The 22,275-nt window shown below is 36.0% G+C and overlaps 1 protein-coding gene across 5 annotated transcripts in view; it reads left to right on the forward strand.

Moving 5' to 3' along the window:
* MYO7B (myosin VIIB) overlaps positions 1 to 22,275 on the forward strand; it is a 70,524-nt gene that overhangs the window by 40,357 nt on the left and 7,892 nt on the right. For all 5 annotated transcript variants that reach the window (XR_005557145.1, XM_039347125.1, XM_039347124.1 and 2 more), the window contains 22 exons: positions 490 to 705; positions 2,689 to 2,850; positions 4,640 to 4,720; positions 5,125 to 5,252; positions 6,253 to 6,379; positions 7,076 to 7,195; positions 7,925 to 8,098; positions 10,026 to 10,253; positions 10,992 to 11,159; positions 11,403 to 11,520; positions 11,603 to 11,729; positions 12,573 to 12,742; positions 13,705 to 13,886; positions 15,183 to 15,310; positions 16,850 to 17,007; positions 17,546 to 17,699; positions 18,029 to 18,184; positions 18,644 to 18,749; positions 19,453 to 19,566; positions 20,390 to 20,477; positions 21,287 to 21,393; positions 21,935 to 22,120. Coding sequence is in view for 4 of the 5 variants with exons in the window: in XM_039347125.1 (XP_039203059.1) it covers positions 490 to 705; positions 2,689 to 2,850; positions 4,640 to 4,720; positions 5,125 to 5,252; positions 6,253 to 6,379; positions 7,076 to 7,195; positions 7,925 to 8,098; positions 10,026 to 10,253; positions 10,992 to 11,159; positions 11,403 to 11,520; positions 11,603 to 11,729; positions 12,573 to 12,742; positions 13,705 to 13,886; positions 15,183 to 15,310; positions 16,850 to 17,007; positions 17,546 to 17,699; positions 18,029 to 18,184; positions 18,644 to 18,749; positions 19,453 to 19,566; positions 20,390 to 20,477; positions 21,287 to 21,393; positions 21,935 to 22,120 (3,198 nt within the window). In the remaining variant the exon portion in view is untranslated. The remainder of the gene's footprint in view (positions 1 to 489; positions 706 to 2,688; positions 2,851 to 4,639; positions 4,721 to 5,124; positions 5,253 to 6,252; positions 6,380 to 7,075; positions 7,196 to 7,924; positions 8,099 to 10,025; positions 10,254 to 10,991; positions 11,160 to 11,402; positions 11,521 to 11,602; positions 11,730 to 12,572; positions 12,743 to 13,704; positions 13,887 to 15,182; positions 15,311 to 16,849; positions 17,008 to 17,545; positions 17,700 to 18,028; positions 18,185 to 18,643; positions 18,750 to 19,452; positions 19,567 to 20,389; positions 20,478 to 21,286; positions 21,394 to 21,934; positions 22,121 to 22,275) is intronic.

Below are 22,275 nucleotides of genomic sequence, written 5' to 3' on the forward strand. Positions count from 1 at the left end.
TTTCTGGGCAGTGAATACCTTGCAATAGCAGAGCAATGGATTTCAGCCATTCACTTTTATTTTCTATGAATATATAAATAAAATGGGAGTCATGATGAACTTGGCCAGAGAACCCACATTTCTCAGAGATCAAATCTCTGAGGTTGCCATAGCAATTTGAGCAAGATAACTATTCCCTCATTTCCCAGAGCTATAAAACCTGCTGGAGACTGCTGCCTGTCAATCTCTTCACAAGGAACAGCTATCTGGAGTACTTGTCCAGAGAGACCTACTTGCTGGTTCTTCATTCCACTGTAGTCATAGGCTTCCCTTTTTGTGGAATCATCTTCTATCTACCATTTCTTGCCTGGAATGCAATCCCTGAATGCTGAAGAGGACATTATTTAAAGCTTTTCTGCCTGCAGCTTCAACACCTTGTTCTATCAAGGCAAAAAACAGGTTAAAAACACTAGGGAAATAAAACTGTTTTTCTATTTCTGTACCTTGTAGGACCTGGAGAAAAAAACACAGATGCACAAACTGAATGAGATAGACCTGGATATGATCCCCATAACCATAGAGCTGGATGAGGAGTCAGATGACTTGGCACAATACACCTTCCCCAAATTTGCAGCAACTTACTTCCAGGGATCTGCCACTTATACACACATTAGACGTCCCCTGCGCCACCCTTTGCTTTATCATGATGAAAAGGATGATATTTTGGTAATTATTTATCTTAATTTAATGTGTTTTTAAAAGCAAAACTCCCAGTTCCTTGAAGTAATGCTTAATAAATTGCCTTCGGAATAAATTTGAAACAGCTTGTTTTCTTTCCCTGATAATAAATAGAGAAATTAAAACACTGTTTGTTACATAGCCTTCAGAGACTGAAGAGTAAGTTGTTCTGAATCAGACTATGTTTCTTCTGATAATTTGAAATGTGGTGCTGCCTACTGTAATGAATATTATACAATGGATGTCAATGCAGTGATGTGGATAATAATTGTATTTGGTTATGTTGATTTTTATTGTGTCTGTATATTGTATATTCTATGTATATTTTAAGGCACCAGATTAGAAACAAGGAGGGTGAGTTTTAGTGTCACTTTAGGCACCAAGCCAGCTGGGTGACTTTGGGTCAATTGCTGTCTCTCAGGAAGCCCTAAGAAGAATAGAAAAGTAAACCATTTCTTATAATCTTGCCAAGAAAACTGCAATGACTAAGCAGTTGCTAGGAGCTAGCACTGCCTCAAAGCCCCCCCCCCCAAAGTAAATTTAGAATATGTTATTATAGCAATTGATGGTCATGGCCTTATCTCCTAAAAATTGGTTTTTCTCAATCATCTAATAAGTGCAAATATTAACAGTTCAATCTTACTTCAATTTTAATTAATTCTTTATTTATAAAACAGGGAACATTTGTCATTCCAAGCTCAGTGAAAAAGTTACCAACAATATAAAGATCAGAAACAAAGAAACCAACCTAACCTACCATGACAAGGAGTTCTAGACAACTGAGGCAATGGCCATGTATAAAGTTGTCTGCTTTAATCCCCACGTTCTTATTTTGTCTAATTGCTGAAAGACACAAATGGCTGCAATTGAGGAATGCAGTTTGTCCTCAATTTTTTCAGGATGTTGTAGGCAAAAAATCAGCACATTGAAGTTGGCTCAGAAACATATAAGCAGCCTTTGTAACGTTCAAAATGAATATTCTGTTGTTTGGCTGATGAATTCTTCAGAAGATATTGTTTTCAAGCACTTTTTAAGGACAAATCTGTGCAAAAAGATAAAGGCTTAAACCCTGATAGAAAAGTCTGCTGTAGTGTTAATCTTCTACATAACCTATTCCTCTGTCAACTGTCTAGTGAACTAAAATACTAACGTCATCCTATTTGGACCCTGAAGGCTTTAAAGTATTCATTTGTTACTAAACTATCCAGTTAGAACTATTTGTTTATCAGTTAGTTTAAAATATTTTTGTTCAGCCAATTTCGAAAACATTAACTATATTTAACATAAGCATGTAGAAATATTGAAGCAACATTTCACTATCTCTCTTGTAACTTGAAGGGTTATCCATTAGAAATGGCACATTATGATACATTATGTTTGTTCATTGCTATTTAATTAAAAAAATGACACCTAGCAACTTACTTCATAAAACATGATAAAGACCTAAAATTGAGATAAAGGCAAATATGCAGTAAGATCATAAGTGTAATTTAGATTAGCCTTCTCTAATTTGCACATTCCAGGTGTCTTATAATATTTTCAGGCAAAATTTGTGCCATTTTTTCCCGGCAAAATTTATACAATGAATTATTAATATTTGTTTCCATATTTTATTTTGGGAAGTACGCATTAAGTACAATAATTGTATTTAATGTGAATCACATGCAGTTTTCTCTTTCCAAAATGTTGGCCTCAAAATAAGGCAACAGTGAAATTGTAACAAAATTGACTTGATTGGACCAAATGGTAAAATCATCTACTGAATGAGTTGCTAGTGTTTCTCATACCACATCATGTTTATTATTATAACTGTATAGTAATTCTCATAATGTTCAATGGGAATTAAATACATTCATGTGCTGATGTACAAAAACCAAGGATGTTAATTTCTGTTCATTCAGCTAATAAGTATTTGTTATTTAAATGCATCATAATTGGAAGGACAGTATGTCTACTATCTGTTCTCACTAGGCATCCCTAGCTGTATGGACCATCATTTTGCAGTTCATGGGTGATTTGCCAGAAAGAGTGCAGAATATCAATAGCAAGAGAAGTTCTAAGGAGACCCAGATTTATGAGAGCTTTGGCAAGATCAGCAAACCGCAGCCTGTAAGCAGTTATCATCCAGACATAGTAAGGGAAAAATATTTTTCATTGCTATAAGCTTATTTAAATAGAAAAATTAGAATGCTTTATAATGCTATTTTGCTTTGCAGCATGCTAGCTTCCTATCATTTTAATTAAAAAGATCTAACAGAAGTCAGTAGGACAAGAAGCCTAAATAGCATCAGGGGAAGCGTTTGATGTCACCTACCATGTTGACATCTGCGATCTGGGCAAGTGCTACAGCATGTAGTTCAGTGGTTCATAATATGGGCAGCTGTGGATAATTTGAACTCTGCAGCCAACAAATATTTGTAGCCTGTGAAGAGCTTGATAACGTTCATCTTTTCAGAGAGATATCAGGCATCTGAAGTGTCATCTTGTGTGCCATGTACAAACCATAGACTCTGGGCTTCAGTGATTTTAGAAATGTTTGCTCTGTCTTTGGGACTTAAATGTTAAGGCACAATAAATTTAAGTCCCAAAGACAGAGCAAACATTTCTAAAATCATTGAAGTCCAGAGTCTGTGGTTTGTACATGGCACACAAGATGATACTTCAGATGCTTGTTAAGGTAACTGTCCATTATTGTGCTATTGTTAATTGTAAACAGTTTTGGTTTAGCCAGAAAATTGGGTCTAAGTTTATTAGCACTCTGTTTAGTGAAAAGAAAGCATTACATTCCATTTTTCATGATTTATAACACTGCCAGGAAGTTATTCTAAAGTGTCTACAAAACACTAGAAAGACTCAGCATGAATCTTACTAAAAAAGAAGCAGACTCAGTTCAATTCTTTCTATATCTTCCATAGTACACTAAGAAACCTAGTTCCATTCCATCAGTAAAATAAGATGAGAATGGTTTGCTGCCACAATTTCTTCTTAAATTCGGTCTTCTAAAAATCCTTCTCACTCTGTAATGTTTTTGACTTTTAAAAGTTCTTTAACTATACTAGGTAATTTTCTAAAGCTTACTGTATATTGCTAGTACAGCATTAATGTCTTAGAATGTGACATTTTTTCTATATGACAAATGTATTGAGTCTAATAAAGAATATAACATTTTGTCAAACTCTGGACTCAAGGGAGCCATTACTTAATAGCTATTATTTAACCAATTTGTCAATGCTGTGACAAACTGAATTGAAGCCATTTTTCATTTTGTCTTTGTTGCCATATTTTAGCTTAGAGATTTTAGATGAAGGAACTTATCTTGAAGTTCTTTTAAATGGTTTCGTCTATAGCAGTGGTTCTCAACCTTTGGGTCGGGACCCCATTTGGGGTCGAACGACCATTTCACGGGGGTCGCCAAACAACGCAGTCCGCCATTTTCCCCCCTTTTCCTTAGCTGTGTTACTCCCTTTTATTCTATTGGCTTTCGAAAGCCAATAGGAATTGTCCAGGCTGTCTCTGCCCTGCTGAACCGGCCAAAAGTCCCATTCTGCAAACGGTGCTGCACCAGTTGAGTAGTCCTCGACTTACGACCAGTTGAGTAGTCCTCGACTTACGACTGGTTGGGGGTCGTGGCATTAAAAAGGTTGAGAACCACTCGTCTATAGGAACCATGACACAATTATTTGTTGCAGCATTTACGCCATTCCATTTCTGAAGACAAGTAACTTAAAATGCTGATATAAAATCGTAATATAAAAATCGTAACATAAGCAGTAATATGGGTAATTAAGTGACACTACAAAGAGGAGAAAACAGTTGCTTTCCAAATGCTTATGAATGATGGTTCCCTTTCTGTTTAGCAGTTTCTATCGGTTTGGGGGAATCAAGCTAACTCTTTTTTTTCTTCATAAATTGAATAATCTAGGAAGACAGCAAAAAAGTTAATAAGTTCTCCAAGGCAATTTCTTCTGTGAAACTGAAGCGCAACTCCAAAATGGCTGATAAGGTTTGTTCCATATTTTCTTCTCACCATTCAAAAGGCATTACAGTCTCATATTGAAAATCTACTTTGTGTGTGGCTTATTGCAAGGCAAAAACTTTCTGAGATAGCAGCAGACATATGCAGATGTTTCCCTCTCCTCTTGTATCTTGAATATAAAAACAATAATGTCAACAAAGTAGATTGCAAGTGAACAGACAGACATCTTATGTCCAAAGCAACATGAGATGAATGGAGCATATATCTTGCCTATAGTAGGACCTTCCTACTTTGTTTTGAGATTAGTCTGGTCCAAACATTTAAAGCGCACCAGGTTGGAGGGGCTGAGCTGGTTTTCCATTCTAGCATGGATTGGGTGCCTTTTAAAATAATCCTAATCAAAAGAGAGTGAATGGTTTTGATTATTTTAGATAAAAAGCCAGTTGATGGAAGGGGAAGATATGTTTCAGGAGGAATGCTCTGAGTCCGAGAGGCCTATGTCTAACCTTGAAAAAGTGCAGTTTATCATTGGAAATGCTATCCTGTGTCCTGCCATCAGGTATTACATTTATTAAATAATACCTTTATTTTCAATAGCAAATGCACAGATCCAGATCCAGAAGTGCATCTAAAATGGCTTGAATAAAACTCAGGTTTCCTTCAGGCATTGTAATTTTGTATGTGTGTGGAATAAGGCTATATAAAAAGCTATTTAGCTTTATCAGTGGTGTTCCTGATATCACTAATTATGTGGTTGGTGGCTATGACCCTGGTTCCTTGTACATCTGACATTAAAACTCTGAAGATTACTTCTTCTGATGGCCGATGTCATTTTTTGTTTTCTTTGCAAGAAGCTTGAAGCAAAGTTTTTTCTATTGCTCTTGAGCTGATTTTCAAGATTTTAAAATATAATGCTATAAATGCTGTTTATTTTTGCATCGGTTGCATTTTTAAACAAAAGTCATAAAATATTTTAGCTAAGATTACATTTAATCTTAGAACAATATCATGTGTGAGGTTTTAAATCTCTTAAATTTCACCTGAAAGCCTCCATTTTTTGTTCAGTCAATTTCATAACAAGGGTGAAGTCTAGTGGACTCATTGGTTGGATTTGTTTTCCCTGCCTGATAGTTTAAGTAAACATTGTTATAGGTAAAACTGATGTACAGGACATGAAATAACCCTGAAAACCAAAATGCATGACAAGTAACAGAGAATGAGAGATACCTTCAACACTTTTCCATCTTTCCGCCATGACCCTTCAACTGTGCATTTTCCTATTCGTTTTGTTTTGGGTTTTTAAAATCTCCCCCCCCCTCTACGATTTTCCTTTTCTCCCCTATTATACAAAATAGGAATGTCATTAAATCCTACATTCTTAAAAGGAGGAAAGGCAAACCTTTTGGCTCTTCATCCCTGCTGCGTCCAACTGAGAGCACAGTCCTTTTTTAAAAAAAAAATGTAATTAAATGTAATCTCTGACCAGAAAAGTTTGCTAGCCTCTGAGATGATGAACTTGAAACATAACAAAATGCCTGCTTATTTGTTTTATATAACAGGGATGAGATTTATTGCCAGATCTGCAAACAACTCACTGAAAATAACAATAAAATTAGTTATCATAGAGGTTGGATCTTACTGTCACTCTGCCTTGGTTGTTTCTGCCCTTCAGACCAGTTTGTGAAGGTACTGATTCTGTAATTGTTTGCTCGTAGTGAAAGTTACCTCAGTTAGTGATTGAGGATCATGTGTAGAATAAAGTTTTAGCCCGGGGGGTGTCATAAACATAAATAAAGTTTTAGCCCAAGGAGGCAGCAAGCACTCTTTCTGTGCATGTGAAGTAAATATATTTTATTTAGGACCATGGGCTAGAAATGGTTTTGGGATAGGTTGCTAAGCTCTGCTCTAGTCCATAGTTGCCTAATGAACAATTCAGCAGCAAATATTTTCTATTTTTTCTGATGTTTCCCTTATTTTTGTATATCTTGGCTTTCTTCCTGTTCACTCCCAATTCCTGGCTGTTTTCTGTGTTAGTGCTATCCTAAAAACGTCATATTGGCAACATTTGGATTTTGATACCATTGTGAAGTTTGTTTCTATCTTACACACTGAAGGTTGACATTTGCAGTTTTCAGACACAGGCCAAACATTTTCATGTTTGCAGCCTAAAGAATGATTTCACTTTCTACTTTGTCAAGCCCATTCTTAAAGAGTATTTAAAGAATATTATTATACTGGAGACATGATATTCAAAGTGCAAAGAGTAATATGGAATTGACTATAAACATTTTCATTATGTTCTACTTACTGTTATAGAAGATCCTAACAAGTCTATGTGGATATATGTTTTCAAATAACTTATTTTACTTCATACTACTGTAGTATCTACTAAATTTCATTCGGTGTGGACCATTATTGTATGCACCATATTGTTCTGAAAAGTTGAGGCGAACTTATATGAATGGAACACGATCTGAACCACCTAGCTGGATGGAGCTGCAGGTAACTATTACCCAAATTATATTACATTTTATCTTCCCTTTTCTCACATCAAAAACTATGGTATGATAGGACAGGACAGGTAACCCTATCTAATTTAATCTTTTCCAATCTGATATCCTCCAGCTATGTTGGATTAGAATTGCCATTGTGATTGGTCTTCTGATGGGTCAGGTGGTGGGTCTTATCAGGTGAGGGTCTTGTGATGGATCTTGTGATGGGGAGATCACATCAGGTGAGGGTCATTGGGAGGTGAAGTGCTGGGTGGGGGCATGGGCGATTGCGTGTGTTGGTTGAGGGTCGTGCTGCTGATGTGATCCATACTGACCCATCATAAGACCCTCACTTGATGCAACCCACACTGACTCATCACAAGATCTACTGCCCACACAAAGCCTTTATAAACAGAGGAACACTGACATCCCCTAAACTCTGCTGAAGATGTTACCTAGCCTGGTAATGAAATGTTCAGAAACCATCCCACGAGCTCAGAGAATGAATCTCCATCCTCATCCTACAACTGAGCTACAGATATTTGCCACATTTTTAGCATTAAGGCATTAAAAGGCATGAAAAAGTTAAATATTGATTAATCTAACAGTTTCACAAAGCCTTTCCTAACTAGATGTAGGGGTAATCTATGTACACTATATTGTAAAAGTTGAGATTCAATCTTCTTCATGTGTGGATTAGACTTCTATTTCATAGTACTTACTTAACTTTGCTTTTTAGGCAACCAAGAGTAAGAAGCCAATTACACTTAGTGTAATCATGATGAATGGCAACAGTACCAAAGTGCTTGCAGATTCAGCCTCCACTGCAAAGGAGATCTGCCAGCTAGTAGCTGATCAAATGAACTTGAAAGACACATTTGGCTTCTCTCTCTACATTGCATTGTATGATAAGGTAAAATGAAGTTATGTGTTATAAATGCACTGGAAATGCACACTTTTTTTTAATAATTTCATTTCTAATTTATCATTTTTTTATCCCAGAGTGGGAACATTACTTCAGAAAACACTTGGCTGGATGATTTGAGCTTTTCTTTTGCTGCCAGTCCAAAGCTTTAGATCAGGGGTCTTAAAACTTGGCCCTTTTATGACTTGTGGACTTCAACTCCCATAATTCCACAGACAGCGTGCCTCTTTACCCTTTTCTCACATTAAAAGCACTTAGAGGTTTTATAACTGAAAGCAATTCACATAATCAGAATTGGTATTTTGCTTTTTTAATTGGTGCAGCCAGAAGATTTTTCCCATGTATTCTTCTATTTAATCTGATCATATGAATGTCATTGTTTGAGAGCAAAATAACCCACATGATCTAAAGGGGTGTGTATTTTTCTCATATGTGTCGCTATCATGCTATGTGTTTTATGTTCATTTTAGTCAGGCTACATAAGTAAGTCATTCTTTGCACACTCATTCTAAGCGAACCTTTTTTCCAGTTTGCTCAATATTTATATAAAGGCCCCTTGGATGCTGAGGTTGTGAATGTTCTTGGAATTATTTATTTAATAGATGGCCATAGACTGACAGAGTAAAGAAATTAATGAAACGATGATGATGATGATGATGAGAGAGAGAGAGAGAGACAGACAGACAGACAGACAGAAAGACAGACAGAGCAAAACCAGTATGATGTAGGTAATAAAACATGACAGAAACGTAAAAAGTAGAGAAGCACACAGATTGGCAAGAAGTCCCTTGGCACAAGGCAGTCAACAACTGTGAATGTAAGTAGATAGAGAAACAAAACAAAAACAAAACACTAGACTTATCTAGTTGTAGAATAAAGCCATTGGTGCCTAAAGACCACAGCTATGGGTAAGAATTTTGTGGCCTTCTTAGATATTTCAGGACATTGATCTTATCGCAGCTGATTTATGATCATTTACTGTGTTAGCTGAGAAAGCTTACTACTAAGTACTTCAATGAGATTAAGGCACCATTTGTGATATAGGGAGCATACTGGTAATCCATGTGCCACAAACTGAGCCTCGCAAAAGTGACATTAATAAGGAATGTGGTGAACTGTAGTAGTCATTGAAGACAGGCATCAAATAATGCTAAAGTAAATGCCCTTCAATGGAGTGTGAAGGATGTGATAAAATTATTTCAGAATAAGAAAAAGAACATCCAAAAACTTGCAATAATGGAAATGTCAATTTTTTTACTATCTGCTTGAGTCTCCCAAAGGTTTCTTTTCCCCCAGAACATACAGCTAAGGGGGATAGGCCACAATCTACTTGCTTTTTCAAGGAGGAGGTGTAACTATCCAAAAGTATAAGTTATTCTAAGGACTCGCCCCAGAATGTTCCTTTTAGCCAGAATTTAAGTCAGCAAAGTTTCAGGTTAGCCACAAGACAAATACAATAAAGTTTCAGTTGAGATTCTTGGAATTAAAAAAAATGAGATATGTAATGAATGTTAGTGCAATTTACAAAGAAACATGTGCCAGGAATTTTATTTATTTATTACTTCAGAATATATATAATTTATTAGATTAGTTTTTTTAACCTGCTGCAATCCGGTAGCCTCTTGATGGCATTTTTTTCATTGTTTACCCAGACATACATAGGAATATTAATATAATGTAACTTCTCAATCTGTGTCAATTGATTGTTTCACCCTGCCCTACAATTAATGTGGAAGAACATATGAGACCATCTCTTCCTTTTGCCAACCTATTTATGCACAGTTATACACAATGCTATTGATTTTTCTTTATAACTTTTGGGCAATTTTCATTCAGTTGTTATTATATTAAGTTTTTCAAGGCAATTTGTACTTCTTTACCTGAGCAGACTTTTTTTCCTTAACAATGAGCTTAGGTCTGGTCACTGGGCAGTGGACGGGATCACATCATGGATGCCATTTCTCAGTGTGAACAACAGGAAAAAGAGAAGAGTGGCCATGGACAGTACACTCCTTGGCGTCTTTACTTCAGAAAAGAGATCTTTACTCCCTGGCACAACTCCAAAGAAGATCCCATCAGCACTGAACTCATCTATTATCAGATAATACGTGGCATCCGGTTTGGAGAATACTGCTGTGAAAAGGTAGATTTTATTTGTACTCTGGCTACGAGGCCCAAGCCACCTGGAGAAAAAGTGACTTTTTAAGAGCATATCTCTGCCAAGAATGATTTATCATTCTAAATCCATTGCTCTACTTACTATCTGTTTGTTTGTAAAATTCATTGGCTGCCCTTCTTACCACAAAGTAACTCTGAGCTGCTTACAATCTTAAAAAGATAAAAACTATCCAAAACCTAAAAGACATAAATAAAATACTGTAAAGATCCAATTACTGAGCCTAAAAGATGGGGAGGGAAGGAATAGGGTGAGAAGGGGAGGGAGGGAGGATCTGTTATTAATCTATCAACCATCTTCCATGTGAAACCCCTCCATTGGAGCCCCAAGTCAGCTGGCAAAACTAGGTCTTTAAGTCCTTGTGGCAGGTCAGGAGGCTTGGAGACAATCTCAGTCTGGGGGGGTGGGGGGTTTTAAAATATTCCAAAAGGAAGGCTCTTCTCTTGGATGCAGCCAGCTGGATACCTTGGCCAATGGGACCTGCAACATGTCTCCTCTGCCAGCATGGGTGGGGTGGGCCAATCCCAGTAGGATGGATAGGTCCCTCAAGTATCCCTATGCCATGAAGGTTTTTTTTTTTAATTCTAAGCTTATTTCTCCTGGAAATACAGTAATATGTCTTTTGTTTGGTCTAGCTAATTAGGCATAGGGAATGAAGGTAGATTAAGAACTCTTCCAGAAAAGTGACTAATCTGATTGTTATAGGAGGAGGATTTGGTGGAAATTGGAGCCAAATACTGTTATATCAAGTTTGGAGAATCCATCCAAAATGAGTTGGTTCAAAGTATTCTCCAAGAATGTATCCCAGTAAAGCTACTAAGATCCAAATCCCAAGAGAAGTGGGTGAACCTCATCACATATGCTCACGCTAAGGTATGAACATCCAAATTATGTAGAATTTGACATTAATATTAGCTTCTATTTCTATTGCTGCTGGGAAGTCAAGTATGAATGGAATGCCTAAATTCATTTCCATTGTAATTTTTTTTATCTGTAACTTGCTGATTAAACAATAAATATGTGAAGATTGTTGGAGGTACTTTAGGGCCTTTGTGCAATGTACTGTATTCAAGAAACATACCCACTGACCTGCAATATATATCTTATATGTTGTAGGCGGCTTACACACAGGACCAGATTTCCCCTCAATGTGTAAAGGAGCAACTGGTAGACTTTGCCCGTGATCAGTGGCCTCTGCTCTTTTCTAGATTCTTTGAAGTTACTAAATTTTCAGGTACCGTGATGGCAACATACTTTGTGTAGGTGGAAGTATAGTGAAAAGTAGAGAAAGGCTAATATTTATATTGTGCTTGCAGGGCCCAGTCTGCCAAAGAAACATTTCATTGTGGCAATTAATTGGAAAGGGATATGTTTCCTAGATGACACTGAAAGAAGACTTCTAGAATTGTCTTTTCCAGAAATTACTGGCATCCATACCAACAGGTACTGTTATTGGACTTGCTGGACTGGAAAGAGCTCTTTGTCAACATTTAGGACAATGCTATCATATCATTGTCTATATTTATTCTTCTGTTATTGTGTCATAAGAACTGAAATAGTTTCTATTTTCCTCATGGTTTTCTTTCCCTAAGGAATAAACCTAGTGAGTTTGTTTATTCAGAAAGTATTTTTCTAGCTCTTAAAGTATTGTGTCCTCCGGGGTGAGAATCTAATGCAACATAATTCATCTCTGTAAAGAAAGATGAAGGAGTTGAATTAACCAAAGTAATTCTATTTCAGCTTCAAGGAACATTGCAACTATTTTGATTATACATGCTTTGTTCACAGGATTTTACACAGTATCTGGACTTCCATTTTTGGTCTTTCTGAGTTTCCATTTATACCAATGGTTCTCAACCTTTCTAATGCCGTGACCCCATAATACAGTTCCCCATGTTGTGGTGACCCCCAAGTGGGTGTGGCCACCAATAAGAGGGAGTAGGACAGCTAGGGAAAAGGGAAAAAAATGGCGGACAGCGTGGTTTGGCGACCCCCGTGAAATGGCCATTCGACCCCAAATGGGGTCCCGACCCACAGGTTGAGAACCACTGATTTATACCCTCCTGTGTTTACTTACCATATTATTTTTTTCTGTATAAAAATATCTATAAAGAAGGAAAAGCTATACAATATGATTTTTTGGTAGCACTAATGGTTGTCCATTTGGAACACTTCTATGTTTAGAAATGTTTACTCCTTGCATATGTTAGAAGTTGAAGGATATCAGATTTTTGTTTTCTTGCCATTTTACAAACTATTTTCTTTTGAAATATTTTGTGACTGCAGGGGAGTCAAGACATTTGGCCAAAGCTGCACCCTTAGCACACTGCGTGGTGAAGAGTTTGTCTTAACATCTGTCAATAGTGTTGCAATTGCAGAATTAATAGTCATGTTCCTGGAAGGATTGAAAAAGCGATCACTTTATGCGGTGGCAATACAAGACAAAAAACTGCAAGGTAATTTAGATATGTTTATTTTTTGTTGTTGTTCAACAGAAAAAATCTATAGCATGGAGAGGAAAAAGTTCAACTGCATGTTGTGCTGTAAGACATAACAATTAACAATATTTATTTAAAAATAATAAAAGACAGTACAAATTAAACCTGAAAAGAAATATAAAGTGCAAGAGAAAAAAAAAAGGAAGAAAAAGAGAGTAACATGTGCAATATGTGGATCCATTCTCATGCCATTCTCCACTGGGCCAAGTAATATGGGGTAGGCATAGTAAGGTGATGCAAAAACAGTTACAGATGTATCAGATCCTTATCATCAGTGCTTTTTTTGTAAAAAAAAAAAAAAAAAGGTGCTGGAACTCACACACTTCATATAACCCACCTTGCCTACCCTACAAGGTTCCATCCAAAAAGGGTGCCGGTACTCCGTTCTGGGCATTCTATGACAAAAAACGCCCTGCTTATCATAATCTCTCTTTTGAAAGAGTTTGTTTATACATTGTTTTTACACTCTTTTCTGAAGAAACAAGATCGGCTAGAAAAACATGGGTTTGGGCTCTTTCTCCCAGTTTCCGCCAGTTGATATTATTCTCTTATCCAAGTTCTACTTAGGCTTTTTTCAGTTTCTTTCTTAGGAATTCATGAGTATCTTACTTATTATCTTTGTGTAGTTTGACTTTTTCTAGTGGTGTACCCTATCAATGGCAGAGAAAAAGATCATCAGGCTATTTTTCCCCCTAGTAATGCTAGTAAAAAATATAATGCAATCTTTTTCTACTAGATGAAGAAGTGGTAGAAAACACTGATATTAAACATGTTATAGCCACTGTAGGACATAGTCTGAAGTATCTATGCTTACACATAGAGATAATGGTATTTTGTCATTGTCAGAAAGAGGACTCATCATACATTTTATATTTGATGTATAATAGCTGAAATAATATGCTTCAGTTTTTATTTTCCAGGTGACACTACCATTTTGGCCTTCAAAAAGGGTGACTTGTTGATTTTAACCCAAGACAAAAGACTAGGAGAAAATCAAGGCTGGATCCCTGCTCAAAATGAGCGAACCAATGGTTCTGGGCTTGTGTCATCAGAGACCATCTATATCATCCCTACAGTTACAAAGCCTTCCAGTCAAATATTGGTAAGGATCAAATAATGCAGATGCAATGCTTAACTCTGACAAATGACTGCCACTCTATCCCCTGAATAATAAAGATAGTAAACTAATAGTGGAAAAAAGAAGGATTGAAGGGCAATCTTCTAAAATAGCTCTTTGTCAACCTCTAAGATATTCTTTACCACTCCAGTTTATCTTGTTCCATTCTAGCCAGATGGCAAACAAGGCATAGTACTTCAGTCACTAGCTAGATTTAATTTGTAAGAATACTTAAGCCAAATTCCCACTTCATTTTTTTCAATTACAAGAATTTCTTTTTTAAAAAGTCACACAGAGCAGTCTTTTTAATTGCAGTAAAGGAGATATCTTAGGCCATCCTGATTCCTACAGAGACCAGATTAAAACAGATTACAGTTTAGATGCTATGCTGTTCCTTCTAATGATGTTTGACTAATCCCTTGTAATAGCCTCAATCCAACAAGCATAGTAATCAGTCCTAAACCACTTCTCTGCATCTTTTCAAAACTGATGACTTGAAAACAGGCTTCTAATGATTGAAGAGATTAATGATTCCAAATAATAAGTGATATTGTCTCTTTCTTTTCAATATGTGGAATATCAATCTTTTTAGGCATTGATAGACTTTGTAGAGTTTCAACTGTTCTTTCTACATGCTAATTTACATATCTGGATATTGAACTATTACAGTATTATCTCTAACAGCAGATTTAAAGATGTTTTACTCTCCACTTGGAATTTTCTCTTTAACTTGAGACCTCAATTTTATGTTTAACAGTGGATGTTCAGACAGATTCCCATTTTGTTTTTAGTTTTTTGGTCTTAAAAGTTAACTTTGCCCTGGTACTAATTTTCCTGCATAGCTTTATATAACAGCATAATCAAGCCTGCACAGAAAATTACTGTAATCCATAGGTAACTAATATAATGTTATAAATGTGATTATTCTTATAAGATTGTTATCAGAATCTATGTGAGATAAAAAATATTGTCCATTGGCCTAACTATTTAGATATATAATAATTAATTGCTAAATTTCATAATGTATTCCATTGGTCTTGCTCAAGTACAGCACTAGCCCCTTTGAGAATCCTTTTCGGGATGAATCCTCTAACATGAGAAAAACACTGAGATGCTGCCTTCCTTGTCTTTTTCTGACAAACACGTTTGAGCAAACCTAGCAGAAAGAGAAATCCTGCTCACAAATCTTTGCCTGAAAATCCATACATGGAATTAATTTCTGATATTATGTTGCTGCCATGGCAATAAATGGAGTGTATTCAAATGACCATATTCTTCCAGAGCTTGCTGATGATGTCACCTGAACAACGGAGGTTAGTATCTCTAAACTCTCATGTGGAAGAACCTGAGGAAGAAAATGCAAATGTGAAGCCATATACTCTGGAAGAATTCTCCTATGAGCACTTCAGGTATACTTTATTATGTTTTATACAGTTTATACAGTTCCTTGAAAAGCATACCTTTATCACCTTTTAAGCCTAACTGAGGAAGAATCAATGAGTATTGCATTAAAATCTGTATTAGTTAATATAATATAATAGTAGTAAAGTTGGAAGGGACCTTGGAGGTCATCTAGTCCAACCCCCTGCTCAGGCAGGAAACCCTACACCATTTCGGACAAATGGCTGTCCAGTCTCTTCTTAAAAACTTCCAGTGTTGGAGCATTTACTGCTTCTGGAGGCAGGCTGTTCCACTGATTAATTGTTCTCACTGTCAGGAAGTTTCTCCTTAGTTCTAGGTTGCTTCTCTCCTTGATTAGTTTCCACCCGTTGCTTCTTGTCCTGCCTTCAGGTGCTTTGGAAAATAGCTTAATTCCCTCTTCTTTATGGCAGCCCCTGAGATATTGGAATACTGCTATCATGTCCCCCCTTGTCCTTCTCTTCGTTAAACTAGACATACCCAATTCTAGCAACCGTTCCTTATATGTTTTAGCCTCCAGTCCCCTAATCATCTTTGTTGCTCTTCTCTGTACTCTTTCTAGAGTACATTCTATTTTTCTAGAGTAAATTCTATTTTGTCTTCCATACTGGTCTGCTCAGAAAGGGTATCTGGTCCATGTGTGATTGTTCTATATGAAGGACATCACTAAAATAGTTGTTTCTAATGTACAAAAAATGGAGTGAAGTACAGAAAGAGCTTTCCTGCCTCTCAATATTAAAATGCTATCTTAAAGTTAGCTTTCATAAACTAATACTGACTGCACTAGTGCTGATTAGTGCCACAAGGGATATTAGCATTAAATAATCACAGCACCCAAAAGGCATTGGGGGGGGGAAATGGTGCTGCTTTACTGCATTTACATGGGATATTCCTCTGTAGAACATACAAGCTTGATTGCAACAACTTGCCAGCGTCACCTTGCCGCAGCCACGTTGTCACCCTGTCGGTATATTGAAGAGACAGACAGATCCTCTTCTATCTTCAACTCCCATTCATTACAGCCATGTCTGTAAATTAGAAAGACTGATCTGTAGTTCAGTCCTATGTTGTCTCTGGGTCTTTCATCAGTCCATAACAGATCATCCCAGTACATATAGCTCTTTAATTTACATATAGCTCTTTAATTTCAAAGCCTGATAGACTTGCACATTTTCTGGATTCCAGTTCAAACATTCAAGTGTTTCCCCTCACTCCTAAAGGCCCCTTTTGTAAAGAAAAAAAATCACCATTTGACAACATGATTTATATCCATATTAACTTTTTAATTTGTTTGATTCTTTCTGACAGATGTTAACAGAGAGGTATAGGATTTTGCTACGTGAAAATGGCTTTGTTCTGTTGTTACTTTATGAGTTAATTCTAATTCTGAGTAGTAAGTGATGGTAGGGCTAGAGAATCTTAGGGAAATCCAAATTCTAACTAGGGTATATTAGCCTGTAAGCAATAGATATAAGTTAGTTGTCTGTATTGATCAGACTATGGTTTGAAACAGTTTTATGTTTCTTTAGAGTACCTGAGAAGGAGTCAATCAGCAAGGCTGTTTTACCCAAGTCCCGAGGGCGGAGTCATCTGTGGGCTCATTCTAGGGAGCCCCTGAAAAGGCCTTTGCTAAAGAAAGTATGTTCTAATCCAGACCTCTTGGACTTTGCTTGCCAGACCTTCATTGATATCCTTCATGCTAAAGTCAGTTTATTTGGTAATGGGCAGAATATAATTATTGTCTCTGAACTGGTTTCTATGCTTTGGTGCCTGATTTGGAGCTATTTTTAATTAAAAAAATGAAAAAACAGATAGGTATTGATAAATACCTTTACATGTTTGTTAATTGTTTGACATGGTTTAATTTATCTGAGTGCAGAAAATTGGGAAGAGGATGAAGAGTGGATTTAGATTTTAGGTAACCAAATTGGATAATCCAGGAGAAAAATTACATTAATGGTGATTGCCAGAGTGAACAAAGGGTGATTGCCAGAACGAACAAATTAATTATGCTAAGAGAATTGGGGCAAAACAAAAAGTTTTGGGCAACAAAATGAGTTAGTATAAGATAGGTATGTAAGAGAGCATTATCTTAATAGTCAAATGTAGCTTCTACTAAAGAGCATTTACTAAGTAGTTACTTGCTGCAATCAGAAGGAGTATTGAGTTGGTTTGTAGTTATACTTATTTTTTTGGTACATATTTCCTTATATTTTTTTGCTCACCCATTATGAAATACATGGGAGATTATCCCTCAAAGCAAGAGAGATCTCCTGTGGAACTTACTGACCAGATATTTTTAGTAGCAATCCAGGAGGATACTCTGCAAGATGAGGTCTACTGTCAGATCTTGAAACAGTTAACAGAAAACCACAACAGGTAACGAAAAAGTATTTCCAACCAAATATTTCAAATTGGCTGGCACTGGACGTGCCAAGTTGGAGCAATAAATTGGGAGTTCTCTTAATAGGATAGATTTTATATCAGTGGTTGCAACAACAAACAACATATTGATCTGTGGGTCGGGGGGGGGAGGCTGCATTTGGACTGCAGAAACTTCTTGAGTTTCACAACAAAAAATATTGTAAAGTAAGCACAAATCATAAAATCAGTCTAAATTGCCCAATAGATTTCTAAGTCTGAAGAATTTTTGGCTTAGGTTTTGAATATTTGTATGCAAATTGTGAAATTATTTATCACATTGGCAGGTATAGCCTGAACAGTGGTTGGCAGTTACTGTGGCTTTGTACAGGCCTTTTTCCACCTAGTAAATCATTGCTGAAACATGTTCAGAAGTTCACTGAGACTCGTCTGAAGGAGAACTTGGCATTGGAATGCAGACATAGGATCCAAAAAGTGATGAGGTACAAGGTGGTTTTTAATACTCTGTGATTGGCTCATGCTTTTTATTCTTTAAATAATTACAGAATGCTAATCAGGTCTATAAAGTCTATATAATGTATAAACTAATCTATAATTATTATGAAGAGGAAAATCTTCCTTTCCTGAGGAAAGATTAATTTAGTCTCCTCATTCTTTAGTGGTTTTGTTAAAGTATTTTTGTGAATGCAATTGGTTTTCTTTTCCTTCACTCTCTGCTCCAAAATATATATGATATTTTATTGCATGCATGGATAGAAACTGTGGTTGTTGTTGTTGCTGTTGTTTTTTAAAAAAAACCTTCAGCTTTAGTTGTCTCTATTTTTACTCCCATCTCAACTATCTTTCCTGTGAGGCTGGTGAAAATTGTTTGTCTTGTGCTAGCATTAAGAACTTCTCCATCAAAGATAGTTCTAAGAGTCATTTGTATTTCTGTTCTTCAGGAGTGGCTGTCGGAAGTGGGCTCCACACAGTGTAGAAGTGGATGCAATTCAGAATAATATCACCAAGATTTCTCACAAGGTTCATTTTCCAAATGAGACAGAGCAGGTGAGGTTAAGTTCTTTTATTTTCATATTGATATATATATCCCAGGTTTAATATTTGTTATTATGGGTGGGAGGGTGGGAATAGGAGGGAGGAGTAAAGTATCTTTACCCTCTTGAGTTATATAAGGTGGGATAAAAATGTCATCATCCTCTGTGGAATGGGTGGGGAAGAGAGAAAAATAAAAAGTCAGCTTGGAAGAAGTAACTATTGAGGGAAACTGTTATGGTGAATCAGAAGGTAATAGAGTCAACTTGAGATAAGATGGGCAACCTATAATCTTTCTTTCTTTCTTTCTTTCTTTCTTTCTTTCTTTCTTTCTTTCTTTCTTTCTCTTTTTTTCTTTTTTCTTCTTTCCTATGTCTGTCTGTCTGTCTGTCTGTCTGTCTGTCTATCTATCTATCTATCTATCTATCTATCTATCTATCTATCTATCTATCTATCATCTATCTAATCTATCTATCGGATTCCATTTAGGCACACTTGAGCAAATCATAAGGGATGATAATGGTGATGGTCATCTTGTTGCTTTTTTCACCATCTGATAATAACATTGTGTTCGTAAATATATTTTGCTTTGATTTCCAGAAACAAACAGCCAAGCAGGCAGATAGCCTACTTTTAGCGGTCTGTACACCTATGCAAGCTGCACCTATTCTTTTTCCTTCCAAACTAGTCATTTTAGTTTCCTGTTCTTATGGTCCAGGTTTTTGATGTAGCAACAAACACAAAAGTATGGGAGCTATGTCAGATGATTGGCAACAAAATGGAATTGAGCTCCTTGGATGGATTTAGCCTCTTTATCAAGATTTCAGATAAGGTAATTTGACATGAGCATATTAGTTCTATCTGATGAAGAGATTTGGAGAACTAGAAGTTTTGATGGGTCTAAAAATATTTTTGCTTCTTATTCCTCATATATCCAGGTGGCTGTTTTGTCATCTTATTCTGTATTATCTCCACTGTGCCTCACTTCTGTCACTGCTCTGCAGTTTTTATTTCATTTCTGTTCTTTATTCTGTTTGAGTTACATTCTAAGGGATTAATGTTGATGTTATTTTAATTCAGTGACTTTTATTTGCCACTCAGTCCAAAAACGTTTAGCTTTAGACAATTTCGAAAAATATATAATAAGCAACAATAACATTCAATGTATCAAGTCCATGAAGATAAACAAGTTAAATTAATCTCTATGTTAAAAGTTACATTTTAAACTCCCTCATACATTGAAACTAAAAAGAGGCCACTTACAGTTACCGTATTATAATGATTGTTTTATACATGTGTTGTTTTATCTGAGTGTTGTTAATTCTCAAAATAACCTTTTCTGAGATGGGCAGCTATATAAATTTGATCAATCAATCAATGCATACCTACAGCTTCAATTCCATTAATTCTGAAGTTTGGCTCCAGTACAAAAAAAGTGGAGTTGCTGCTCTTAATTGGGTTATACAAAAATTACCCAGTTAATGATGTAAAAACAGTAACAGACTGTGAGGGAAATGATCCTGATATAAGAAAGCATCTTTAACTGTGCCAGAAAGGCAGCTGACAGTTTCTTATGCTGGTTCTTCTGGAATGTTATCTCAGAGAATTAATAATTCATTTTTTGTAACTCAGCTCCCTTTTATTGTCTGTTCTAGGTGATCAGCCAGAATGAAGCAGATTACTTCTTTGACTCCTTGAGGCAGGTGACTGACTGGACTCGAAAGAATAGGCCAGGAAAAGAGGGTATGGACATGAAAAGATGAAATATGGGGTGTTGACTTTAACCTAGACACTATTAATATTTGCAGTGTATGTCTGTTTTGCATGTCTATTTGGAAATAAGCGCCTCAACTTTCTTTCAGGTAAACATGCATACGATTCACTGAAGAATATATATTCTTCTGGTCATAATAACTATATTTTAGTTCTAGTATAGTAACCTGATTAGAGGGTGCTGTTACATATTACTTGTGGGGTTTCCAGGCCACCCTAAATCAAGCATATTGTAATAGATGAGCTTGACTGAATACATCCAAGCCATTGCTTTGATTGAATTCCCAATAGATGAACTGCAAAGATCTGGATGGCAGCTAAATATCAGTAAAAGGATACATAAAACTGAGAAGTGAGGAGGGGCTCTTTTGGGACCTAGCTTTATTAAAGGTGATTTGCTTTATCTGAGCTATTTTTGTATAATATACAACCACAAACAAAACAAGATAAAAATGAAATCTTTCTAATCTCAACCCATTTGGAATTGGCTAGCAATTCCATGTTGATCATCTCTTCTTGAAAAAAATGTATTGAAATAGTCAAGACATTTATGCAGGAACATGGATTTATTGAATATTTATCACCCAAAGTATAACTGACTTGAAAAATAATATAACTTTTCCCCAACTGTTATAGAAAGCTTATTTTCCTCATGCTCTGGTTCAATGTAGTTTATATCTATGAGTTTAGGAGATATCAGGAATAGAAATAAAAATTTTAAGTGCTTGTACATGTCTCTTTGAAATGTTTTACTTAAATATCTGACATTGCTTCTCTAGTGTTTCCCACCACTATGAATTATCAGGTATATTTCATGAGAAAGTTGTGGCTGAATGTGATACCTGGGAAAGATTTGAACGCTGATTGTATCTTTCATTATCATCAGGTAAACAAGATTGATGATAGCAGTGAAATAATCACTAGCAGGCTGAACTATTACCTTAATGAATGTTTGCATCAATTATTGTTTGCATATATTTGTATATATGATTGTAATAATATAGACATTTCACAACATGTATGAATACTGGTTATACAATATAATTGATAGCATTGAGATAGATCCCTTGGGTGTATACATAGGATTGGTAAAACTGAAATTAATCAAATTAAAATATCAATCTTCCTCATGATAACTGAACAAAAATGAAAAAAAAAATTTACAGCTGACACTGCAGGTATCTTAAAATAACGTTTTGGAACTGTCACAGCTAACCAAAAAAGCAAGCCTTCAGAATGTGTCTGAACCAGAGGTTTTCTACTTCCAGTTTGGTGTTTTATTGCAAAACAAAAATCTTGCAAAACTCTTTCTAGAAATAAGATCTAGATGCCACAGGACAAATATTTTCATGTTTTCATTATGTACACATCATTTCAAATATGCAAATAATCTCAGTCAGTGCTAACGTCTCTTTTTTATATGTCAGGAACTGCCGAAGTATCTGCGAGGCTATCACAAGTGCTCAAAAGAGGATGCTATCCAATTGGCCGGGCTGATTTTCAGAGTTCGTTTTAACTGTGACCGAACACAACAGGCTGCAATACCTAAAATGCTGAAGGAACTAGTGCCTGAGAACATGATTCCAATACTATCTCCAGAGGAATGGAAACGGGTATAAAGGATCTTATATTACTTTAGTATTATATATTATTTAAAACTTACATTGGTCTTCCTCTTTTGATCAGCATTGTAAAGCTGCTGATTTATTTCCCATAATTTATTTATTTTCCATAATTTATATGCCACCCCAAAGATTCATCTGCAAAT

The sequence above is a fragment of the Crotalus tigris genome, unplaced genomic scaffold, assembly GCF_016545835.1.
Source record: "Crotalus tigris isolate CLP2741 ecotype Arizona unplaced genomic scaffold, ASM1654583v1 scf7180000018053.2689490, whole genome shotgun sequence".
Taxonomy (NCBI): Eukaryota; Metazoa; Chordata; class Lepidosauria; order Squamata; family Viperidae; genus Crotalus; species Crotalus tigris.